Source organism: Athalia rosae, chromosome 5 (genome assembly GCF_917208135.1).
Source record: "Athalia rosae chromosome 5, iyAthRosa1.1, whole genome shotgun sequence".
NCBI lineage: Eukaryota > Metazoa > Arthropoda > Insecta > Hymenoptera > Athaliidae > Athalia > Athalia rosae.
In genome coordinates this window covers 13,329,156-13,353,178 of record NC_064030.1, presented here as the reverse complement: position 1 = coordinate 13,353,178, position 24,023 = coordinate 13,329,156, and the positions used below count along the sequence as shown (strand labels likewise).

General features: G+C 38.3%; 1 protein-coding gene across 4 annotated transcripts in view; it reads right to left on the bottom strand.

The window, feature by feature from the left end:
* LOC105684350 (tyrosine-protein phosphatase 99A-like) overlaps nucleotides 1-23,197 on the bottom strand; it is a 294,338-nt gene extending 271,141 nt beyond the window's left edge. For 2 of the 4 annotated variants that reach the window (XM_048656205.1, XM_048656208.1), the window contains exon 1: nucleotides 20,956-23,197. In XM_048656205.1, coding sequence (XP_048512162.1) covers nucleotides 20,956-21,043 — 88 coding nt within the window. In that variant the 5' untranslated portion in view covers nucleotides 21,044-23,197. The remainder of the gene's footprint in view (nucleotides 1-20,955) is intronic. The other 2 variants (XM_048656206.1, XM_048656209.1) reach the window with 1 other exon arrangement.
* Between the last annotated feature and the right edge of the window lie 826 nt (nucleotides 23,198-24,023).

Sequence of the window (24,023 nt, the reverse complement as noted above, 5' to 3'; positions counted from 1 at the left end):
TTAAATTTTATTTGATTTTTTTTTTTTTCCTTCTTTCTATTTCTACGAATAAAAAATTATGGAAAATAAGAAAAAAAAAACCTGATAAGTAAAACAACGAAAAACGAAGAAGAAATTTGCGATCTTCACCCTGGGGGGTGTGAAATTTCTTTCAACCTTTTTTTTTTGGCGATATTCTTTTTTTTTTTTTATTTTCATCGCTACTAACGTATTTCTGTCCGATCCGTCTCGCAATTTATGTACGTAGCTCGCTTGTCCATCCGTATCCACTCGCGCGTGAACCAGTCATATGAAAACTAGAAGAAACGCGAAGAAAAAAGAAGAAATCAAAAAGGAAAGAAAAGGGATGAAGCAAAAAAAAAAAAGAAAAGGAACGAGAAATTATGTACATCTATGTGGTGTGTAAAAGGGGAGTTTCGTTCATTCGTTCGTTCTGTTCACATTTGTTCGGTTCCTAGCTGCCTATAGCGCTTTTGTCAGCCACTCTTTTCCCTTTTCCCTCTTTCCTTTTCCGTCCCCTTCCCTTATTCCCTATTGTCGTAATGTCACCGACATTCCCGATTGTCCCCTCTTCTTTCTCTCTCGCTCTTTTTCTTCTTTAGCCCATCTTTTTATTTCCCATACATGAACTCCACCTTTGTACATGCACTGTACACGTACGGTACATACGTGTACATACACCATCTTCTTCTTCTTCTTCTTCTTCGTCTTCTTCGTTTTTTTTTTTTTTTTATTTATTTTTTTTTTATTTTGTCATCCCTAACTCCCCATTACTACTGGCTACCAGATAGCAACCACCCCCGACCTGCTCGCCCACTGTCCTCTTTTTCCTCCTCCATAGAGCGCGAGGCTATTGGCAAGCACTTATATTGACAGCGGGTCCATTGTGCGCGTTGAGAAGAAGAGAAAAAGTATCGAAAAAAAAAAAAAAAAATACCACGATGAAAAATAAATAAATAAATCGAAAAATCGAACCAGATATATACGTTGGTTCGTGATCGCATGAGGCGATGATCGAGTTACGTGTAGTGAAAAAAATCAAAGAAAACTCTAAAAATCCAAAAGTGCACGCCGCGTCAGCTCACGTTATTCCAATGTATGTTGGAAGTGTCACAAATTTAAGGTTCGGGCAACCGGCGCGCCATCTGTGAACGTGAAATAAAAACTCCAAACATGCGTTTTAGCGAGTTTCTCTCTATATTATTTTTTGCCACTGAAAGTGACACGTTCGCACGTTTTCGATGGAAAAAATTTATTATTTATTACAAACAAACGATGATAGTTACGTTATTGAGATTCGATAGGATTCTGTTGTACCGAATTCTCAAGGTGATAAAAATGTAATGTCTCTCGAAAAATGACGTCCGAAAATTAATGTTCGAAATAAAATGACTCGAAATTAGATCTGCTTTCTCAATATTATTTGAGTATTGTACGAAATTATTCGCAATCGAATCTGAAAACTAAAAGATCTTATGTTTGAGCGATGATAAAGCCTGCAAAACGTGCAAAAACAAGAGCAAGAAATATCCACCCAATATTCCTGATCCGGAGGTTTTATTTTTCTCCTATTTTTTTCCTTCGTGTCCATTGAAAATCGTCATAGATAATACCGCCCATGTGAAGTAGGTACGTACGTATGTGGGTAGATGTGGGTTGTCGGTAGCATAAATTTATATCTATCCAGTTCGTAAGTTTTTTTTTTTTTTTTTTTTTTTTACGATCCATCGATCTGTTCGGTATACGTATGGGATGTGTGGGAAAGATCTATGAGAGAAAATTTCGCGTGCGGACGTACGGAATCCCGGATAGATATATGGGAATGCGTTGCATATACTTAAAAATTCACTTGTCCGTTACAGTAAATACATATATATTTAGTTACATATGTATTTTATGTACGCGCCATATATCGACGTCAGTTCGCATCGAATAATATACCTTTATGCGCTCACATAGGTGTACGTGATACACACGTACGTGAAACAGACAGAAAAAGTTTCTGCTCGGATGAACGAATAAAATATTCCTAGTCTTTATTCGAATTTATAGGTAGATGTAAATATATATATATATGTGTGTATAAATCGATGTACGTATACATGTGTATATATAATACATGGAACTCTGCCAACCGGAAACGACAGAATGACGAGACTTTGATTTATCAACCGAACATACCACCGTGTATACCGTACACCTATACGACCGTACCAACATCTTACAGGATGTAACAACGCCTCGGTTATACCGTAACTACAGATAATATAAATGCTACGAAATGACGGAATAAAATTTCAAAGTCAACGACCATCGTTTCTATCTTCTTCTTTCACAACTCGAAAGCTTTTTTTTTATCCTATCGCTTTCACGAGCAAACAAAAGAACAAATAAAAACCTTATTTTCTTTATTTTTTTTCCAATCGTTTCGCTCACCCTTGTGGCAAATTACGTTGATGAATCTTCTTTGTGGGTTACATCCTTTTGGTACACTTTTCTCCTTTCCTTTTTTGATTCTGTTTCTTTTTTGGAGAGATATCGTGTAACGATCGTCTCCGTGAAATAAAAAGTGGGTGAAAAAAAAAGAAGAAGGAGGAAAAAAAAATCCACGCAAACAAAAGTAACGGAGATGGAGAAGCGAGAGTGTGCGCGCGTGAAAGTACGAAGGTGGGAAATGCGAGTCGGACCAAACGGACCGAAATTATAATCCTTTCCCCTTATACCATATAATACTATGGATGGAAATAGTGTGGGAAAATTTGTATATCGTTTACGACTACTGTGTTTCTGGGTGTGGAGAATTTTCTACACACCGTTGCGGACCGTACGACGAGAGAAGCCGAACCACCCTTCCCTCCCCCCCTACCCCCCCCCCCCCCCCCCCCTCCAACCCCCATATCCCTGGAAAACTATGCTAAGCTTAAACCCCCGTAATTTCTAACACTTTAACCCCTTTTTAGTTAACGACCATCCCGGAGAATATAACCCTTCATATGTGTGTACATATATATATATATACATATATATATGTACAATGTACATGTAACAGACCAACAAAAGCTCCTCTCGTTATATTTACAATTCCTAACGCAAATCCTAACGACCTACAATTTCGAATGTTGAGAATGGGGGGAGTTTTTTGCGCGTACCGTATGTTATTAACGAAACTAACGTACGGTACTCATCTCTCTTTTCTTTTTTCAGTTTTTTTTTTTTTTCTTTCTCTTTGTCCGTGTTGTTCGAAAAAATTTTTCCCTCGTTAGATTCTTTCTTTTTTTTCATCCATTTCGTTCACGCTACGGATTGTTTGATTTCATTGGACTTCGTTTCATGGTTTTCTCTTTTTCTCTTTCTTTCTTCTTTCATCGCCATTATTCGGCGCAAATCGCGTAAGTACATATGCAACCATGTGCACGGGAGTTTAAGTTTGCACGGCGAAAACTCAGCTTGTCTGCATATGATGGATATTACGTAAAAGTTTTTTCTCTCTCGTTCTTTTTTTGTTCGTTTTTTTTTCGGTCATTTTCCTGTTTTCTTGGACACTTGACATTTTCAGATCCCCGTTTTCCAAGTTTGGAGCAGCGCGCCGAGAATATTTTATGCAAAGACCGGGTTCCGACGGAAAATAAGAGGAAGCAGAAAAAAAAATGAAGTAACTATGAAGAAAAAAAAACGAAAATATGGTTTAACAACGAAAATCAAACGAGATCAGAACTTTGGAAACTCGAATCGTTGGCCAGCGCGGTCGTTCAAAAAATTCTCCTACCGTTTTGTGTTCGTTATCTTGACTGATTTCGGAAATTTTCTTTTTCGCCATCCACCTCGAAATTATTCTCAGTTCGTCGACCCGATCGTTGAGATCTCAATAATTTTTCTTCCATTAGATGTAAATGAATTTTTTGACTAACTTTTTTTTGGGGGTTACATCCTTCTATACCGGAAGCTTTCACGCGTCCTATCGCAAGTCCTTGCGGTGATAATTTTTTATTACTTTTGACTTTCATTTCGAAATATCTTTTCATACGTTTTTTTTTTTTTTCCTTTTGAAAAAAAGTCACGATTTAGCTGTTAAAATTTTTCCGGGGACGTTATATACGTCTCGGGCTATCCCGCTTTTAATATACATGTATAATAACACTTTATTAAAGAGAGCAGGGGGCTCTTAATTCCGGCGTCTACTTCAGACTGCCTTGGAGCAGAAGAGAAAAAAGAAGGGAAATTGAGAAAAAAAAAAAACTTAGAAAAACTGAAAAAAAATTAAAAAAAGGGTCAGGTTATAAGGGCACATAATACAACGTAATACAAACGGCGAAGTCTGGTGGGTTTTCATTTGAACATTTTTTGGCAGAAATTTTTCAGGCTAGACCGTAGAACAGTGAAATTAGCTCGACGTATGAGAGAAAAAAAATGGAGAAAAAAGGAGAAAGACTTTTTATTCTAAGAATTGAAAATTTTCGTGCCGTATGCGAAGAAAATTGTTTTTCCTCGCAGACATCTTATTCTCGTAGAAAAATTTTTACTCGCCCCATTCCCCGTATTTGTACACGCAGTTTTCGTTCCAAATGATCGAAAAAAAAAAGGATAGTCTGATTTTGTTCGAATCGTGTCTAGCAAAAATCGAGAAACCGAAAAAAAAAAAAAAAAATAGATCTGCCGATGAAAAATCGTACGTAAGAAAAAAATGGGCGGGCGAGGGTTGGTCTTGGTACCGGTAAGTGTCTTGGGGGTGGAGTAAGGATTTTAGAGGATCGTGGAGAAAAAAAAAAAAAGGCGCGGATGTAAGTGGGGGAGCGAAGCGGGGGGGTATGTGCGGGGTACAGTTTTCGAGAAACTCCGGTAGAGTTTCAAGGCTGGGTCGTTTTTGTGTACGTGACTCGCCGACGGTAATAAGGTGCCGGGGGTTTGCCGGTGGCTCGGAATGGGGCGAATTCGGGGGAGTCGGAGGGGGAGGGGGAAGGGGGAGGTGGGGGGGAAGACACGGCCGGAGTCAAGGGGGGTCGGCAAGGTTCGGGTACCTCCAGCGCGAAGTCGCAGATGTCTTTTGATTTATACGCACGACATCAGTTTGGCGTTGTGAAATGGGAAAATTTGTGCCGTTGCAGTGTGTAAGAAAGCGGAGGTAAAGGTATTTTCGTTATAGGTGAGAAAATAAGAGAGACGGATGTAGCTCGAGGTTGTAAGGTTACCTACACGGCCAGTTTTAGGTTGGGATATTCCACCACCACTACCTCGACGAATTCAACCAACTTTTGCAAACTCCCGCCCTCCCCCCTAACCCCCGTACCCACCTACCCCCTCCCCCGACTCTCGGTCCTGCACAACCACCACCGTCGCTACCAACACCACCTTCTTACAAACTGTAATAATTTCTCTGCAGTTATAGCCGAAAGACCGAACAAGGTGAAGGTGTGCCGGGTTCCATACTATTACGTATAACTCCGTCCTCTACTTGCCCACCAGAATTCTCAACTAACCCATCCCCCTTCCACCCCCCCGCCTGAAAATCCCCATTCTCTTCTCTTCCATACTGCAAAACTTCATCACGCCAAAATTAATCTCTTCACGGTTAGGTATATCGATGCCGCGTGGTTACTAATTACCATTGTGCGAAATACCGATTTTCACGTAGAGGGTGGGAAAAAAAAATTTCATTTTTATCATAAAAACTTTTTTTTCCCACCAGCGGAGCGGAAACGAGCGTTTTCGTGCCGCTCTTGATGAAACTGGTGTATCAATCTTCGGAAAAACGGGCGTTTGAGCCTTGTATAAAGTTGGAGCTCGATCAGGTGAAGAATCGGGCTCAACTTCGTACGCGGCGCGAAAACGGCCGTTTTCGCTCTTGGTGCTCAATGCACAATTTTCACTCATCTCATTTTTCAGTCTCATACTGGCTCTGTATCATATCCGCTTTGGCAATCGTTACAGAGTCGATAGTTTTCTTGACAAACAAAAAAAAAAAAAAACCGTGGAGGTAAATCAAAAAAACAAAAAAGAAATGGAAAAAAAAAGGATAATCGTACGTGTATTACCTTGTTAGAATATATAACTGGAGGTAATTGTTTCGTGTTTTACGACTCGATACATACAAATCCATGTATACATGTACATATACGAACATGGAAATGTATGTGAAATTAGATTGCATTCAAGGCGTTGGTATCAAACTACGTATAATAACGAACATAGTCGCGTGTACCGCCCGAAATTGCCTACTATAATACTTTTAGGTAATAAATTTTATTGCCCGAAATACATATGTAATATATATATATACATATACACACATTTCACATAGTTATGGTAATAATATATATAATTTAAGTAGATCATATTTTTAGACATTCATTTTAGAAAATAATTTGACACAACGATTGTATTGTGCAGAAAAAAAAAAAAAAAAAATTCCACGCGCAATGTTAAATTACACCGCGGAATTCTTTTTCAGGGAAAATAATGGAAAAGAAGGAAATCGAACTCGAAATGAAGATGAAAAAAAAAAAGTCCGACACAAAACTGCGATGAACGGAATGAATCGTGTTTCAAAATACAATGGGGAAATTGGATTTTTTCTTTTTTCCATTTCATCGATTAGTTTCTTACTTTTCCAATATCCGCAGCGAAACAAAGATTAAATTGTCAAATTGGCAGAAAACAAAAAACGGAAGAAAAAAAATTGATCGACCGAAACATTTTTTCCTCTTTTCGAAATCGACGATAATAATTTAGGATAAAAGGAGTATATAGGCGCGCGTATGTATATATATACGTATATTGAGGTAACGAAATTAGTTTACGATCCTTTTAAAACCACCACTTATTCACCCCTCGCCGTCCGCGTGCTCACCCTTATTCTTACTTTTTACCCTTACCAACCTCACCTCAAGGTTGAACCTAATTAAAAATCAGAAGATACCCAGGAGAGTAGCTTCCCCGTTCCACTTCTTCTTCTTCTTCTTCTAATTCTTATTCTCATTTTTTATTTTATTTTATTTTATTTTATTTTTTCCTCCTCTACTTCTCCTTTTTGGTCCTTCTGAAGGAAAAGCTAGGCGGGGCGTCTCTCGCGCTCTTGTCAGTGCAGCCCCGCGAGAAAATCTAAAAACTAATTGTAAGTCGAACATCATTCGTACTTCGTTGTGTTTTTTTTTCTCTCCTCTTCTTTATCTAGTTCTTTTACTTTTCCTTCTCCAAAGAAACGTTGAAACTAAAATTCATGAATAAATATCGTGTGCGAAATGAATCTAGAAACTAAAAAAGATGTGTATATCGTACGTATACGACGGTTTGGATTTTCCTCATAAAATTCTTGATACTCGATTAGGCTGCTGAATAAGAGCAAAGATCAAAGTACGTCATTTTCGTTGGTTTAATTTCTACGATTCTATCGCTATAAATTCCACGTAAATAATTATAATCAATAGTAACGGTAATAACGAAGCCATTTTATTTTTCTATCAATTCGGATGAGCCGCGAAAAGACAACTTCGTTCGGCTTCAATTGGACAGCTATGAACGTAATGATATACATACATGTTCATACCCATACCACCGTGTTCAGGGATTAGGCATTGCACTCAGGGTGTGATGAATAAAGAAAATAAATTATTCACCCCTAGGCAAAAGTGGGAGACTGGGGAGACCCAAAGGTTATGTTTACGCTTGTCAAGAGGGATGCACGTTTCTATGTACCGTGAATACATTACATATGTATGTATATGTCATGTATGTACACATGTGACAAGCTACATTGAGATACGAGATTTTAGTGCGATAAACAAAAAACAAAAAAAAACAAAAAAAAAAAAAAACGACCGAACCCTTCGACGCCGCTACAGCATGTCCGTCTCCACTTTCCGGTTGGCCAAAAAACCGACAAAAATCCCCCTTAAAAAACGGGAGAAGGAAAGACGGGATGAAAAGAAAGAGAAAAAAACAGAAAAACACTGACGCATCGAACGCGCACTATGATTGCGAAGCACCCCGAGTAACGCTGTACACATATGTACGACGTTGTATGTACTTGGTAAATTGGTGCAGCTGGCCCGTAGGTATAGCAAGCGTAGTTGGTGGTGGTTGTGCGGTAAAACGAAAAACCACAGGAGGGCTCCATTAGCGTGAATTGGCTGCTTAAGCCGAGCTGCTGCTACTTGCTTACTTGCTCGCTTGCTTTGCGAAACGAGTCTTTTTCCCCCCGGGCGATTGTCTCGCTCTTCCACCCCGTAACCTACCCCTGATACACCGCTCTTTTTTTCCGACACCCCGAAACGAGTGAAGAAAATAGAAAGTAAAAAAAAAAAAAACAAAAACGGACAAAGAAAAAAGAAAAACCGAAAAGAACAAGAACTGACCCCCTGCACCTCTCTCATCTTTATTCCTCCCTCATAACCTTTGTCTACCCTCCTCCTTCCCTTACCACCGTCATCGCCACCACCGCCAACCTTCGCTACCCCCGTTATACGCGCCATTATCGCGTAACACCCGTGTTAGAAAAACGAGTGAAAAAAAAAAACAAACAACAACAAAAAAAAAAATCGCATCGCTGATTTTCACTACCACCCCCCCCCCCCCCTCCCTCCCCCCATGATATCCCCCATCCCCCCACCCCGACAGATTTATTATGACCAGTTAGCGTCGCGATGCTTCGCAAATCGCAAACTCTTAATTTCCTCCTCCCCCCCCCCCCCTCTAATTATTGTACATTTTTTTTTCTCTCACTTTTTTTGTTATATCGTACAACCCCTAAATTTGCAAGACTGATGGATGAGTTGGTGTGGTGCAGGTGCACGACGCGGAGAATGAATTTAACGGCGCAAGAGGGGGACAGGGGGGCGAGAATTTTGGGAACAAATGAAAAAAAAAGGAAAAAGGATAAATTCGTGTGAAAAATATTGCAGAGATAGGTAGGTATATGAAAAAAATGAAAATGAAAATGGAGGGGAGAATGAAAAAAAATTGAAAAATACGAAAGGGTTGTGCAATACAAACTATACGTGCGGAGGCTGGAGTAGGATCGTCAACAACAAAGGGTCGTATCGTTGATTCCCGCAAATATTTACGGGTGGGGACACTTTTTGAGGTGCGGTAAATTGGCACCGGTAAAATTGAATTGTTACCAAAAGTTTGTTTGTTTTTTTGGTTTTTTGCGTTTATTTGGTTTGCCTCGTTTTTCGTTGTTCACGTTTCGGTTAACATCGGCAGAAATTTTTTCCAACCCTTTCCGCTTTCTTTTTTGCTTTTTTATTCTTTATTCTCATAGTTTACGGCCAATGAATGTAAATTTGTGAGAAAAAAAATGGACACGAAATCCAAGCGATTTTTTATCCGAAAATCATCGTTTCCGATAACACGGGTGACGTCGAATCGTGAAAAATCACAAGCTGTGAATGACTGTGGAGAAAAAAAAAAATTTTTTGAAAAAAATCCCACGAAGTGCATGTATAAGGTGATCGATGACTATTCGTGAAAACTAGTCGTCTCCCATTCCCCGCAGAGGGATATATGAACCCCGGGGGATTGAAAATTCATTCAATAATCACAGGACTGTATAAAATATTATAAAATCGACGATGATTGCATTTATAATCCCATTCCTGTACATACATATTGATGTACATACACATATTCCGTTACCTTTATATTCATACCTATATATGTATATACGCAATTTATAGAAATCTGCATATGGTGTAATACAAATGACATTACACCGCGTACAAAGGGTTTGATTTTGATAGAAGGATTCGATTTCGTTCGGCGCCCAAAAAGTCGTCGGTTTTTTGAGGGTGACACACCGAACGGTGTTGCGAAACAGATTATTATTGAACTAAATTTTTGTGGATACGAATGAATTCGTATTTTGATATCGACTGAAATTTTAACGACGAAACGATTGAAACGTCGTTTCAACTGGTCGAGTTTATTTATTTTTACTCTCTATTTTGCGGTGCGAATGTGGCGGAATCGAATCATTGAAAGTTTCCAAATTTGACACCCTATAGGTGAGTACAGATATGAACGCGTGTTTGTTGTACGAGGAGATAGAGGAGGCCGGGATGATATTTTCCATAAAATCGTTGCATGTTTCGAAGGTATAGCAATTTCGTTTTATAGCTACCAATTTGACGCTCAGAATTTTTTAACGGAAATCGTTAAATTTATCGATCAGATAACGCAGGTAGTTATATACGCCTGTATAAACTCCGCGGAAAGGGGGGGTACGCGGGGGAGGGTCATCGACTCGACTGATTTATCGATGGGTCTATCGAAAGGCGGAATGAAGGGAAAAAGGATTTGAATATTATTTGAATTATCATAACCGCATTATGAATTTAAATCGTGGAAAGAAAATTTTTACATTTCTCACGGTATTTAATATCGCAAAAGCCAGAGGGCTACATGAACTATAAACTCGGATGTTGCAGAGGTAGGATGATTAAAAGGTTCATGAAATTAATTCGCTCTTTTAATTAGTCCAAGAAAATGAGAAAGACGAGAAAATAATCATTGTCGAATGAAATAGAACATAGAATTGCCCGTGGTGACAGTTTTTTTCCTCTCTCAATTACTTTTCTCTCAACTAACATAAAAATAATCTCATCTAACGGATGATGAAAATAAATTGATAAATAAACCTGTTCACTTTTTTTTGTCCAACTGATGTAATCATTGTACGAAAGGCATGTAGAAGTAGTTTAGGCTACAGCATCTTCAGCGATCAATTTTCAGGACGGAAAGGTAATCTTTTTTTTTTTTTCTCTCATTTGTTTTAGGTTGATGTAACGTCGTATATGAGCGCGAAAATATATTGAGGTAGTGACGGACTTTTGATGGGTGTATATATCTATATCGAGACAGCTTCTACTGTGCTTACAGGGTGGGCTGAGAAAAATTAATTTGATAAAAATGAAAAAAATAAAAAGTGAATTTTTCAAAGCGGATGAAAGTTTCGAGTCGTGAAAAAATCTTCGGAAAGTTTTTTTGCAAATAATAATTTAAAAATATAGAACATTGAAGTGGTGTTTTCAAAATTATGAAAGTTCAGTCCCTAAATAGTCGATATTTACAGAATTCGTGTTTTATCTTCTCGTTTTTGAAATATATTTTTTCCGAAACCTTGTTTTCATAACGCTCTCTATTTTCCGATCCTTTTTTCCCAGCGTCTTATTTGCGAATAATTTTTTTTCTCAAAGTTACAATTCTCAGAGTTCAGCAATTTTGATTTTTTTTCTCGTTCGCTTTTGTTTACGATCACCCTGTATATTTTCGATCGTTTAGCCGTATTATACCTTGTCCTTTACGTTCCTCGATCAAACTACAAGATTAACGTGTATCCCAACCTTAACCTAAACAGCTAAACTCTACTCACCTCATCTCACTTATATCACGCGATATCGTAATTAAAAGTTTGAAGTAATACGATAATACATAAATATAGACCTGCTGCACCGCACACGTAAAATGGGTTCACCGAAAATTTAATCGTCAATTTTTTCGACAAGCGATGATTATCATTGATATTATTTAAAAAAATTTGTTTCATTCGCTTATCTTACAATTCAACTTCTTTTTGATTTTTTTTTTTTAACTGAAAAAGAATTGTCATTTTGTATATCTGATGAAAAAAATTCAGCGCTGTTGTTTTCCGAATTTTTGGAAATAAATCTTTATTGATCGTTGCATTTCTGTACCTATTTTTTTCTAGTTTGTCTAGCTTTCGCAATTTTCAACCTCTAAAACTCTGGAAAAAAAAAAACTAAATAGAATTCTATTCCCAAAACTGTGCAAGTCTTTTGACTGAGAATGAATTATTTCTTGATTCGATAGAAAAATCGTATTCGCGATAATCCAAATTTTTTTTTCAACTATTAAAATTTGGAAACCCCATAGGTCGCGTACAACACGTACGTGTATGAGTCCAGTTCGGACTTTGCTCTCGTTTGGAACTATAAGCAGCAGGATTGCGAGTGTAGCTCGGTAGAAATCAAGGGGGCGGGGGAGGGGGAGGAAAAGGTGGGCCGGAAAAGCTCGAAGAGCTGGTGGACCCAACAGAGCGAACGACCAGGTCCACAAAGCTTTCCGTCCCTCTCTTCGTCTACCTCATTCTCCTGTGTTCCTGTGGCTCTTGTTGGCTCAGACTTCTCTCTCACCCAAAGCGTGCTTCACGGTTACGCGAAATTTCTCGTTTGACATCTCAGAAACTTTTAATTAAACGCCCGCTGCTTCTGCTTCTGCTTCTATGCCGCTACTACGACTACTATGCTACTACTTCTACTACCGATGCTTACGGTTTTGATGGTCGCGTCGCCGTTGAACGCGAACGACGGTATTAGCTACCTACTTATTTCTATATTCATCCCACCTGATTTATAACCCCGTCAATTAATTTTCAATTTATCAACGCGATTGTCGACGACATCGATATTTACACATTTCACGTATACTGGGTGGTCTCATCTAACCTAAAACAACTCGAATATTCACCTGAACAATTTTCAAATAAATTTTCTAATCAAGCCGAACGTCGAGCTGACAAGAACAAAATTATCCACAGAGACCTAGCCTTTTTATTCATCAGAATACATTCGTATCCGGTACATACAGGGTGCTCAGAAATTCTCGCATTCGGAAAACGTGATATGATTCCTTATGCTAAAGCAAACTACCTTTCCCTTTGATGAAATTTAGTCAGACTGGTAGTTTCCACAGGAGAGCCTGTTGAAATCGACCAATCAGCGGTTTCGACTAAGCAGCGCTCAGGGCCGCAGCGCGCGTCTCACTTGCTCGTACTTAGACCGCGACCGGTATTCGCAAATGATATTTTTCAAGACGCTTGTACGGCTCTGTTTCCGTTGGTTCACAATTTAGCCAAATTTTCATAGCTGAACTAGACTCAGGTGATATTTATACGCCCGCTAGATTCGTTTATGTTACCAATGGAAACGCTGCTTCATTTGTGGTGCAACTTGTACGAAACGAGCATCAAAATAGAATATGCAAGTGCCGATTATTGGGACATGTAGCTTCTGAATGTCGTGAACTGATCGATACAGACCAGAACGCTCGTCTCAAAAGATATCACTCGTGAATAGAGTGGTCACGATCTGCGTACGCGCGAATAAAACGCACGCTGCGGCCCTGAGCGCTGCTTAGACGAGACCGCTGATTGGTCGACTTCAACAGGCTCTCCTGTGAAAACTACTCGTCGGACACAATTTCGTCAAAGAAAAAAGTTGTTTGCATTACAGTCAGCATGGATTATCGTATCCTGTTTTCCGAATGCGAGAATTTCCGAGCACCCTGTATATACCTGATATGAATGTATTTTGATGAGTAAAAAAGCTCGGTCTCTGCGGCTATTTTTCGTTTTATCAGCTCGATACTCGGTTTGATTAGGAAATATCTTTAAAAATTGATCAAGTCGTTGCCAATTATTAAAAAAAAAAAAAAAAAAGTAACGAAGAAACAAAAAAAAGGTTGTACAATTTTTTATCAATTCATTGAATTTATTCATGTAGTGTATATTTCAGTAGAGTTTCCTGCAACCTGAAACTTCACATATATAGGTACATAATACATGTAATTCCTATGTACATATAACTTATTTGGGTTTCGTCGTGTTAATCTACCTGTACCGCGAGGTAATTAAACCTGGAATTCAATTACATGAGAAGTCGATTAATTAACAAACACCCTCTTTCATTTTATTTTTACTTTCATTCGTCGATTTTTTTTTGTTTTCTCATTCTCTCATTCATACATCTAATTTCGTCCAATCGAAAATGAAATTGGCGTAAAGAGAGCCGGCAGGGATGATAGAGAATCGGAAATAAAAAAATTGAATCAACACCGTAGCAATCTTGGAAAATTCGAGACGGTCGAATTTCGGATTAAACAAATGGACGCGGGGTATAATCCGAGATGAACGAAAATGTTCGTCATCAAAATCCGCGAATAGACACGTCGCGATGTCTGCGGGTCGCCGATGTCCATTACGAAATGGGATCAGCCCCATTTTTCAACGGTTCCCATATCCTCTCCCGTGTCTTATTCGCTGCTCGCGATCCTTTCACGTATTTTACGGATCCCAACCTCCCCCATTGCCGCAGATCATCGCGCCGCACGGCCCCGGCCGTTCGGAGATCCAAATATATATATATATAAGTGGCGTAATAGAGGACCAAAAATTGGCGCCATTTTGAAACACACCTGCTATTCTCTCCCCGATATTTTCGACGTCTATTTTTTCTTCGTTTCGTTGTTCATTTATTTATTTTTTTTCAGCCATCGCTTTTTCCTACGATTGGTATAACTATGTCCCTTATCTCCCTCATAAAGAATTTTTTCGGAAAAAAAAATGCCAAAAAATAAAAACAAAAATCATGAAAGAACAGATAAACCACCATGGGAACCCTTAACTTCAATGCGAGCATTCGCGTACCGAAGTATTTGCATGAGTAAAGATTCGGAATTTTTTTTTTTTTTCCACTTTTTCCATAAGTACAAAGCAAAAATTGAAATACATTACTTTATGTATGATATTCGGATAGATGTGTATCGTCGTACATAATGTAGCCTCTGATACCTGAAAGCTTTTCGAACATTTTTTACACGAAAAAAAAGCAAAAAAAAATAAAATAAAGAAACGAAGCGATCAAGTCTCACACAACGATGGTATAAATATATATATATATATATATACATGTATATGTACTGTGTACGACGTCGTCCTTTAACGACGGTATAAAGGACCCGACGCGCGTTCCAAGGATAAAGGCGAAGCGAGAATTTAACTAAATGTACAACGATCAGTGCGGAATAAAGGGCTTTAAAAAAGAGACGGGAAGTATATTACATAGGGCATCAGAGATTTTGATAAAGGAGAAAACGAAACGTGAAATAAAGAGCACAAGGACGAGGGTGGTGGCGGGGTGGAAGGGCGGAAAGGCGAAGGGCGAAGGGAGAAAGGGAGGAGGGGAAAGGGGAAAGGGGAAGGGGAGGGGAATGGTGAGTTTACAACCGAGGAGGATGAGCAAGTGTAAAGATCTCGCCCTCCGTCGTTTCATTATATTATACATACTTATGCTCCATATATTTTATATTATATTAAAAGTCAAAAAGTAAATAGACACATGCATATATACCTGTGCAGGTATACAATGAGCGATGAGACAAAGAAGAAAATTAAACTAAAAAGAAAAAAATGAAAAATTGAAAGGAATGATCGTAGTCGGATGCAGGAAGCGAGTGGAGAGAAAAAAATGAAGAATTCATTTTTTTCCACGTATTATAAACGTTCTCGGAGTAACGTGGGTGTACGTGTGTATTACGTAAATATGTATTACATAAATATATATATATATATATATATACGTGTACATACATCGCGCCGACTGTGAGGGTTGGTGACATTTTTTTACTCCCTTATCTCGCCGGCTTGGGGTTCGTAGAGAGAATCGAGATGATCAACTCTGCCGAGGGGTAGGGGGTCGGAAAAGTAAGAGGAAAGGGGGATCGGGGGAGTTGCCCCGCAGACTTTCCTTCCTTCCTTCCTTCACAGCCTTTTCATATATAGGTATATATAACGTATACCGAGCTTCTTTGGTTCATTTTTTTTTCCTGCCTCCTTGCCTGTTTTTTTGTTTTTTTTGTTTTTTGTTTTTTTTACTTTTTTCAGCGACCCCTCAATTTCTATGCTCAAGTTATATACTTTTCCTTCTCACTTTTTCCGCTCGATCCTTCCTTATATTCCTTAGGTAGGTACTTCCTTCCTTCCTTCCTCATACTTTCCTTTTTTTTTTTTTCTTTTTTCGCTCTTTTATTTTTTGTTTCTATTTCTTTCGCGTCACATGTATGCGTGTACATACACCAAGGGTATGTGCGTCCCCTCGTATATTCATACATAGATCGAGCGGCTCTTACTTCCGCTCGATCTATGTGTGTAGTACATGCAATATGAATTTGGTAAATGAATCTGATTTTATCCCGTCACTTGCGAAGGAAAATCGGGCGATTTTTAACGCCGATTTTCATGGCCGAACATATAATACTCTGGGGTACAATTTACATAAATCGATTCAGGGACCAATCAGGCGTGAAAATATTGTTTGTTTCATTTGTATTCTATTCATTCGATCCGTTCAATTCGGATATCGGTCGATTTTTCTTCAATTTTTGACGATTCCTCAATTTTTTTTCTTCTCTTTTTTTTTATTAAAAAATTGTTTTTGATTTTTCAGCGATAGAAAGAGAGAAAAGATATCCCTTCATACGATGTACGTGTGGCGGGTGAGGTGGCCCTTTTTAGGGTACTTTCGGATTCCCATTTGCTGCGAGCTTAAATGGTTTGAAATGAATAAAAAAAATACACCACAAGTTTCAGATTTCGGATCATTCTAACCCGTGCCGCTTAATTTTTCAATTTTCCAATTTCCTACCACGGCTGAAATAATTGTTCGAAAAATTTCAAACTCAGCAGACTTCTTCCTTATAATAGAAGTTATCCTATACAATTTTTACAGATTTTTAGTAACTGGATGAAAAATTTTTTTATTTTTTTGCATTTAAAAATTTTTGTTTTGATTAAGAGTCAATTATTCCTCGTTTTCATCATATGAACGAACTAATCAGATAGAACGTCTATAATTATTTGAAACAAGAACAATAAATTGAATGAGAAAAATTATTCACTTCATTTAAGATTAATTATTACTAATTGCAACGTAAATTTCAACAAAAAAAAAAACAAATAATGGCCAAAGTCTGAGAAAAATTCTGCGGGGTAACTACCGTTATGAAGATAAAATCTACAGAGTTTCGAATTTTTTCAATAATTGTTCTAGCGGTAATAAAAAATAGAATATAAAAAAATTGTAAGCAGCACGGTTTGAAATTAAGATAGAGACCTGAAACTTGGGGCGGATTTTTCCATTCACTTCGAGCATAGGAATTCAAAAATACCCTGAATGAGGACGACCCCAGTGGCGAGTATATCACCCGACATACTAATGGGCTGCGAAGTGCACTCGCGGTATAAATTAATGATTGTTTGCCGAACGTTAACGCTTCGAATCGCGAAAGCGCGCGAGTCTCTCTCATTTAATAATTAACCATCGAGAACGTTGCAGGTGCCTGACTTAACGGGAATCGTTCACTTGCATTTCGCAATTAGTTAAGCTGAGGCTGTCCCTCGGTATACCCGATGTGTGCTTTATGAGATTCGTCTGCCGCTGCTGCAACGCCGTGGCTTTAAATATATTACATACATACCATATACCGGCGGCGTCGAATAATTCGCGAGGGATTCGACCCTCCTCTTTTTTTTTTTCATCGTCTTGACAAACGGAAAAAAAACGTCGAACGAGAAAACGTGTCAAAGACCGAATTCAGATGAAATGGAAAAAGAATCGCATTCGAAAAAACAAGAGAAAGCAAAAAAAACTTTCGTTTCAAAATCTTATCCGGGGTTTTTATTTGAGTTTTATTTTTACATTTCGATTTTTTTTCCCTTCGAAATCTCTCACGCGATAGTAGATTCTTTTTGAATTTCGATTGATTTTTTTTTTCTTTCAATATCTCAGCGCTACCTATTTCGAAAAAATTCCGGATTTTCTAAATCTTTGAATAGAGAAAGAGAAATGAAAAAAATTGCACGCCTACGAAGATTTGTGGGGTAAATACGGAGAGGGGGGATGATAAAAAGGAAGGGGGAATCGTGGGAATTTCTTAGGCCCCGTCGTTTTGTACGTGTGTATAGACGTATGTTCCAATAAGACTTGAATCGATATTCCTTGTACCTACGCAATTTTCATTCGACTCCCGTTCCACCACTCCATTTTGTATATATGTATACGTGTGTGTGTGCGTGTGTATGTATGTATACGTATGTATACATATGTGCGGCGTCTGGTCTGGTTCTAATATCCCTATATCTCCTTTTGTCCTATGTACATATATACATAAGATGCATGTACTAATCTACCCCGCGTTACGTTAGGTTGGTACCAAAACTTTCTCTCTCTTTCTATTCAGGTATCTCTAATCGTTTCGTGAAATTGAATTTCGCCGGTGTACACGTAGACGATCGACGGGAACGTAGTCGCGTTGGTCGTCGCGTGGTGGTGGTGGTGGTGGTAGTGGTGGTCGACGTCGTACATAGACGTCCGTAAGACGCGCTGCGTACACATGTACAGCGAACCGAAGTTGATCGCGTTTCGGTGGTTGTCGCGATGGAATTTGTGTGGATATAATACATATGTATATATATATATAAATTTATATGTACGCATTACATAGAGCGCTACCATATTCTTTAAGTATTGACGCGACGGTATTAATGATTCTACGAATTAAGAATCACTAATTGAAAATACGTCGGGAAGAACCCCTTCGGAATTTTGATCACGACGACACCGGCGCGACGCAGTCATTTCCTCCGCTTCGTCTACACGAGATATAGGCAACTTATACAAATACCGCTCTAATCTAATCCGAACGATCCTTACTCCCTTCTATTTTTTTTTTTTTTTTCTTTTACTCCAGAATCGCAAGGATTACGTATACATCTAGTGCAATTTTTGCACGCCTCGGCGTATTCGCCGCTGTAACTGTCATCGTTTGTTTGTAAGTGTCATTTTCAGTGGTGAAAAATAATATAGAGAGAAACTTACTGATGTTTAAACGAATGTTCGAAGTTTTAATTTCACGTTCATAGATGGCGCGCCGCTAGTCTAACAATAAATTTGGATATCTCGCTCTTTGAACTTTCATCGCAATAACCTGACAATTAGTGTTATGAACATTTTTTCTTTCCTGTTTCCAATCCAAATCTTGACGAATTCCGACATCGGGAAACTTTCTTTTTTTTTTTTTTTGCAAGAAAAATAAAAAAGTTCCTCCTTTAATTATCAGAATTTCAGGAGTCTCGTTCGACAGTGCACTTTGAAATCAGATGTAACGCAATCCTGAGTAATGATTAATTCCTCGGCGAAAGCGGTGTACGGTACGTTGCGGGGCATCAAATGGAGTGGAGAATAAAAATTAAACGAGCAAAAAAAGAATGAGGAAACGGGAAAAAAATTCCTGAAAACATCAAAACAAAAGTCGAACTAATTAACGCGGCAGCTGTACGTACAATACCCGCCGATACACGTGCAGAAGTGAGACAATACGAGGGATTTATATATATATACAGTGTTTTCATGAAAATGAAACGAAACGAAACAAAGGGAGAGCAAAAAAAAAAAAAAACAGGGGGGAAAAAAAAAAAACTAACCAAACAGTCCGCGACGTAACGTGACGTCCACCTATATTTTCCAACGTTCGCACGTTTTCGGTCTATGTTACAAATCGCACGTGACATGCAATACCTCACATTTTATAAGGGCACACACACACACACATACACACACACACACACGTATATTTCCCCCCCGCGCATGTACACGTAGGTGTACCTGATTTCAAACGAAATTACATCGATTGAAAGCGATATCATTTAAATTTTCGTATCGTACAAAACAAGGAGTCGAAAAATCACGAGAGCGAAAATAATTCATCGATACGGTCACGTCGACCTCGTCAATCACTGCAACTCCGGAGTACAGGTGTGCCACCTGTGCGCCATGTATTACGAAGGGTGTGAATATATGCAGCTCCCCCCGCTCCCCCCCTCTCTCTCCACGGGGAAAGTTGAATTGCATATACATATATAACGAACCGCTCGACGTATATAATTTAATAACTGGATAAACTTGGTATCGGCCTCATACCGCAGATACGCAAGGAGCCCCCGGGGTGTCGAGAAAAGCAACCCCCATATCCTTTCACCCTCCCCTCTCCTTCCACTTTTCTGTTATCTCTTTCGAGTGATCAATTAGCGGTTATTTATTAGGATAGAACGTGTTTAGGGGCAGTTTGTTCGCCCGAGTCACTCTATTTAGTCCTTGTACGTACGTATCATGTATGCATAAATACCTATATCAACTTTAACGGTCACTTTGACCTGTGGGATTTGCTTATTTTCACTCTCCTTCGTTTCTCCGCGCCCAATTCTTTGGTCAGTCCTCCGTCGGTTTCTTTCTTTCTTTCTTTCTTTTTTTTTACTATTTTTCGTTTCGCCTATTTCTCCTCATTCTTTCTGTTTTTTTTTTCATCCCTTTTTCACAAGGGTCCTCGCGTAGTCGTGTCAACCGTATGTACGCAGTACATAGATGGTACGATACCTATGTACACGAGATATGTGTGACGTGTAGTTAGGTATACGTGTGACCTATAGAGGTCGTAAAAAAATATCGAGGGTTTACCACCCTGCAGATGTCATACCCTATGATACACACCGTGTCTACGGGGTGTCGCGGAATTGAGTGCAACGATTGTTGGAAACGATAAGAGGAGACGAGCCGAACGAGTTCGCGCGTGTAACATGTGGTCTCCGAAACACCGTCCCCGTTAAACGCGTGAATTTACTCAGCTCGGCCCCTCCCGTGGCCCCTTGGAATTTTCGCATTCGGTTCTGAGACACCCCGTATATATAGTACAAGCATATATGGGGAAAGTGGTTATAAAGGTGAAAGGAGGATTAAAAAATTTCGAAAAAAAAAGTTGAAAGAAAAAACAACGTATATAAACATGTGGGATGAAAAAGAGAGAAAAAAAAAATAGGAGCTCATAATTTATCGCCATTATTTCGTTTCGTTTTTTTTTCCTTTTTTTTTATGTGTAGGTATGTGCGATATGGGCGGTATAAAGAAAATTTACTATACCTATACTACCCTCTTGACTATTATATGGGGGCGCTTGACTCGGCTTACTTTATTCTTTTTTTTTTATTTCTCTTTTCTCGGGAATTCCGACGGGTATTTATATCCGCCGTGGTGTAGAATTATGTGTTCGATCGATCGGAATTATGAAAATCTGCATTTTTTTTTTTTTTTTTCAAATTAAAAAGTTTTCACTTACCGAAAACACGACCACCCGATGCAGCTCGAATTATGATCCAGATCACATAATAGGTACAAATAAATTGTCCACTTTTCCAGACATCCATGGTGCGAAGATGGAATTTGAAAAATTATTTTTTATTTCATTTCTTTTTTTTTTTTATTTCTAAATTTGGTATTTTCTGATTTATTCACTGGCCAACTGATTGGATCAGCTGGTTTCTCACTGTAATCTATGTAACTGAAAAATCACTGTCACCGTCGCTCTGTTTTTTTTCGCTTTTATTTTATTTAATGGTTTTTTTTATCTCATGCGATAAAATTTTCAAAATGTCGGTCTCATCGAACCGTCCGGATTGCACGTGGATCTGGAATAATTTTTTTTCGTTCATCAGAAAGTCATACCGAACGTGTTTTGGTTGTTTTTTTTTTTTTTATATACTTGGATCTAATGAGTATTTAATTATCACACAAACACGGTTGTGAAATTGCAACGAAAAAAACGTGAGAAAAAAGAAAATCTCGAACGGCGAATTTATTTCAGACGGTCGTAATCAAATCTCGATAATTTTCTATTGTGGGAAAAAAATTTTCCATTTCGAATATTTGTACAACGTGTAAAATACATTCACTTATAATTCAAATGGGGAAATTGCAGCCGACGTTATGGTATATATATTTTTAGTAGAGGTAAACTAATATAGATGTAAAACATAATTCATATATTATTTATAGACTGGAAAACGCGTGGCGCATGTATAAAAGTTTTCGCGATTAATCACGCGAGGCAATTTTATACTTCTTCATTTTTCATATTCATATTTATCTATAATACGAAAAGTTACACAAAGTTTTAAATCTATGTACCTACGTGCACATATATATATATCTATGTATGTATGTACATCTATATATTATGACACCTCACACAAACACCTTTTGTTATTAAATAATTATTAATTCGCGTGCGATTATTATTTATATTTTTCTTCTACTTTTTCAATCGATCAATTAAAACCTCAAGAACACTATCAATTAGGCATCTAACACAAATTAACTAAAAACGTAACGTCGTACTGGTACAAAATATTTATTCGCACAATACAACACTTTACACATATAAATAGACGATTTTACATACTTTACGGGTTTCGACTTATTTTTTATTTTTTTTTTTACTGACTTCAATTTAGTTTCATGTTAATTTTTTTTTTTTCTCAGACACCTTACGTAAAACACTGTATTAATATTTGATTAAAATTCACACTTTCACTGATCGCAGATAATTCCTAAGATCTTCGGAAACGGATCGTAAGACCGTAGATCCGATTCGATCCTCTTCATGGTGTTTCATTCATTCCTTCTTTTTTCTCTTGTTTTTTTTTTTTTTTTTCTCGTTGGAAAGTTACGAGAGACTTTTCGAAAGAAAAAAACAACAGTCCACACGCATCCCTTGATTCAAAGTCTATAATTTTTCGGCTCCTAATTTTTTGAACGATCTCTAGATTGCCACTAATCGCACTGATATACTCGGCATGAAAAGTTTGATCGATGAATGATCCATCGATCGTTCGTGTTTGCGGATCTTTTTTTAGTTACACCGGAAGTTCGTCGCGAAATTTATCCCGAAACTAATACTACGACATTTTAACACCCGTATTATTCCCTTCCTTACTTTGAATCTTTCAATTTTCTCTCTTCTTCCCTTTTAATTTCACCCTCTCTATTTCCAACCCCTCTTCCTATATCTCGTCAACTTTTTGACAAGACCGTGAAATAGGGTGGGGATATTCTCTCACTACGTTGAGGAATTTTTTTTCTCTTCCTCCCCCCCCGTTTTCCTGTTTTTTTTTTTTTGTTTCCAATATCCTTCGACTACCTTAATTCTCAAAAGGGTTCGTTTCGAAGACGATCGTCACGTGCGGTTGAAAAGTAGTTTTTCTTTCTCATATTTCATTCAATTTTTTATGGTTTTTTTTTTTTTTTGCATAGATTCGCTGCCAATAATTAAAGCTTGAAATTTGGATGAGGGTGCTGTAGGTTCATCTTAAGGGATGAAATTCGATGGTCTCGTTTGTGGTGTGAAATGTTTTTTATTTCTCTTATCTCGTTTCCCTCGCCTTTTTTGTTAACAAACGAGGGTTTGTTGTGTACCGTTTCTTTTTTTTTTTTTTTTTTTGAAAAATTGTTACTATGTATATATTATATTGTTGTTGCAAGGGATGTTGGGTAATATTATTCGCGACGATGCGCGTCCCGCAGAATCACGACTAACACTGGCGGGCCATCGAGCGTCAGGAATACTCTGACTACCCCCTCCGTCCACATCGGGAAAACTACCCCTTCCGTCTCAGAGTCCTTTCCAAGACCAATAGCGCACGCGTCGATGATACAGATTCGCAACGTATATCATCAACATATATACACAGAACATCTGTTTATCACAAGAACAAGTTCGGCGATTCGAAATAAATAATGAAAAATAAAAAAAAACAAAACAATGATCTCCGATCCTTTTCACCCAAAAAATTTAATTGCACCTTTTCTATTTGTCCATGGAAAATCTCGAGCCCTTTTCGTCATCTTCGTCATCTGCGGGGATCGATGGATATCCCGATGGAAAATGATCCGATTCGTCAGCGCGGGAAAGTCGTCTTTTTTTAGGTTAATTGTATCCCCGCGTATTTCAGCGTTCTTAACCTTTGGACCGCGGGGATTTTCGGCACTTTATTCCTCCCAAAAAGTCCTCGTAATTTAGCCTCGTTTCTTGGCACACCACCGTCGACCTCGACTAGCGCCTTGTACGAAGCTTTCTTTGGCGGTTAACGATGGGGAAAATTTTTGATTTTTTCAAAATTTCAAGGCAGCGCTTCCGCAGAGATTTTCGAGAGTGGGAGATGCGACGAAGTCGTTAGCTTTTGCGTCACACTTCGAAAAACCATTTTTTTTTTTTTCTGCACAGAAACTACCCGTTTTTCATTTTTTTCGGATTTCAAGTCTCGGTAGCGGAGTATGGGGTGGTTTTTTTTTTTTTGACAACCGGTAAGACTTTTTTTTTCATGCTCAGCGACCTCCAAAATGAAAAAT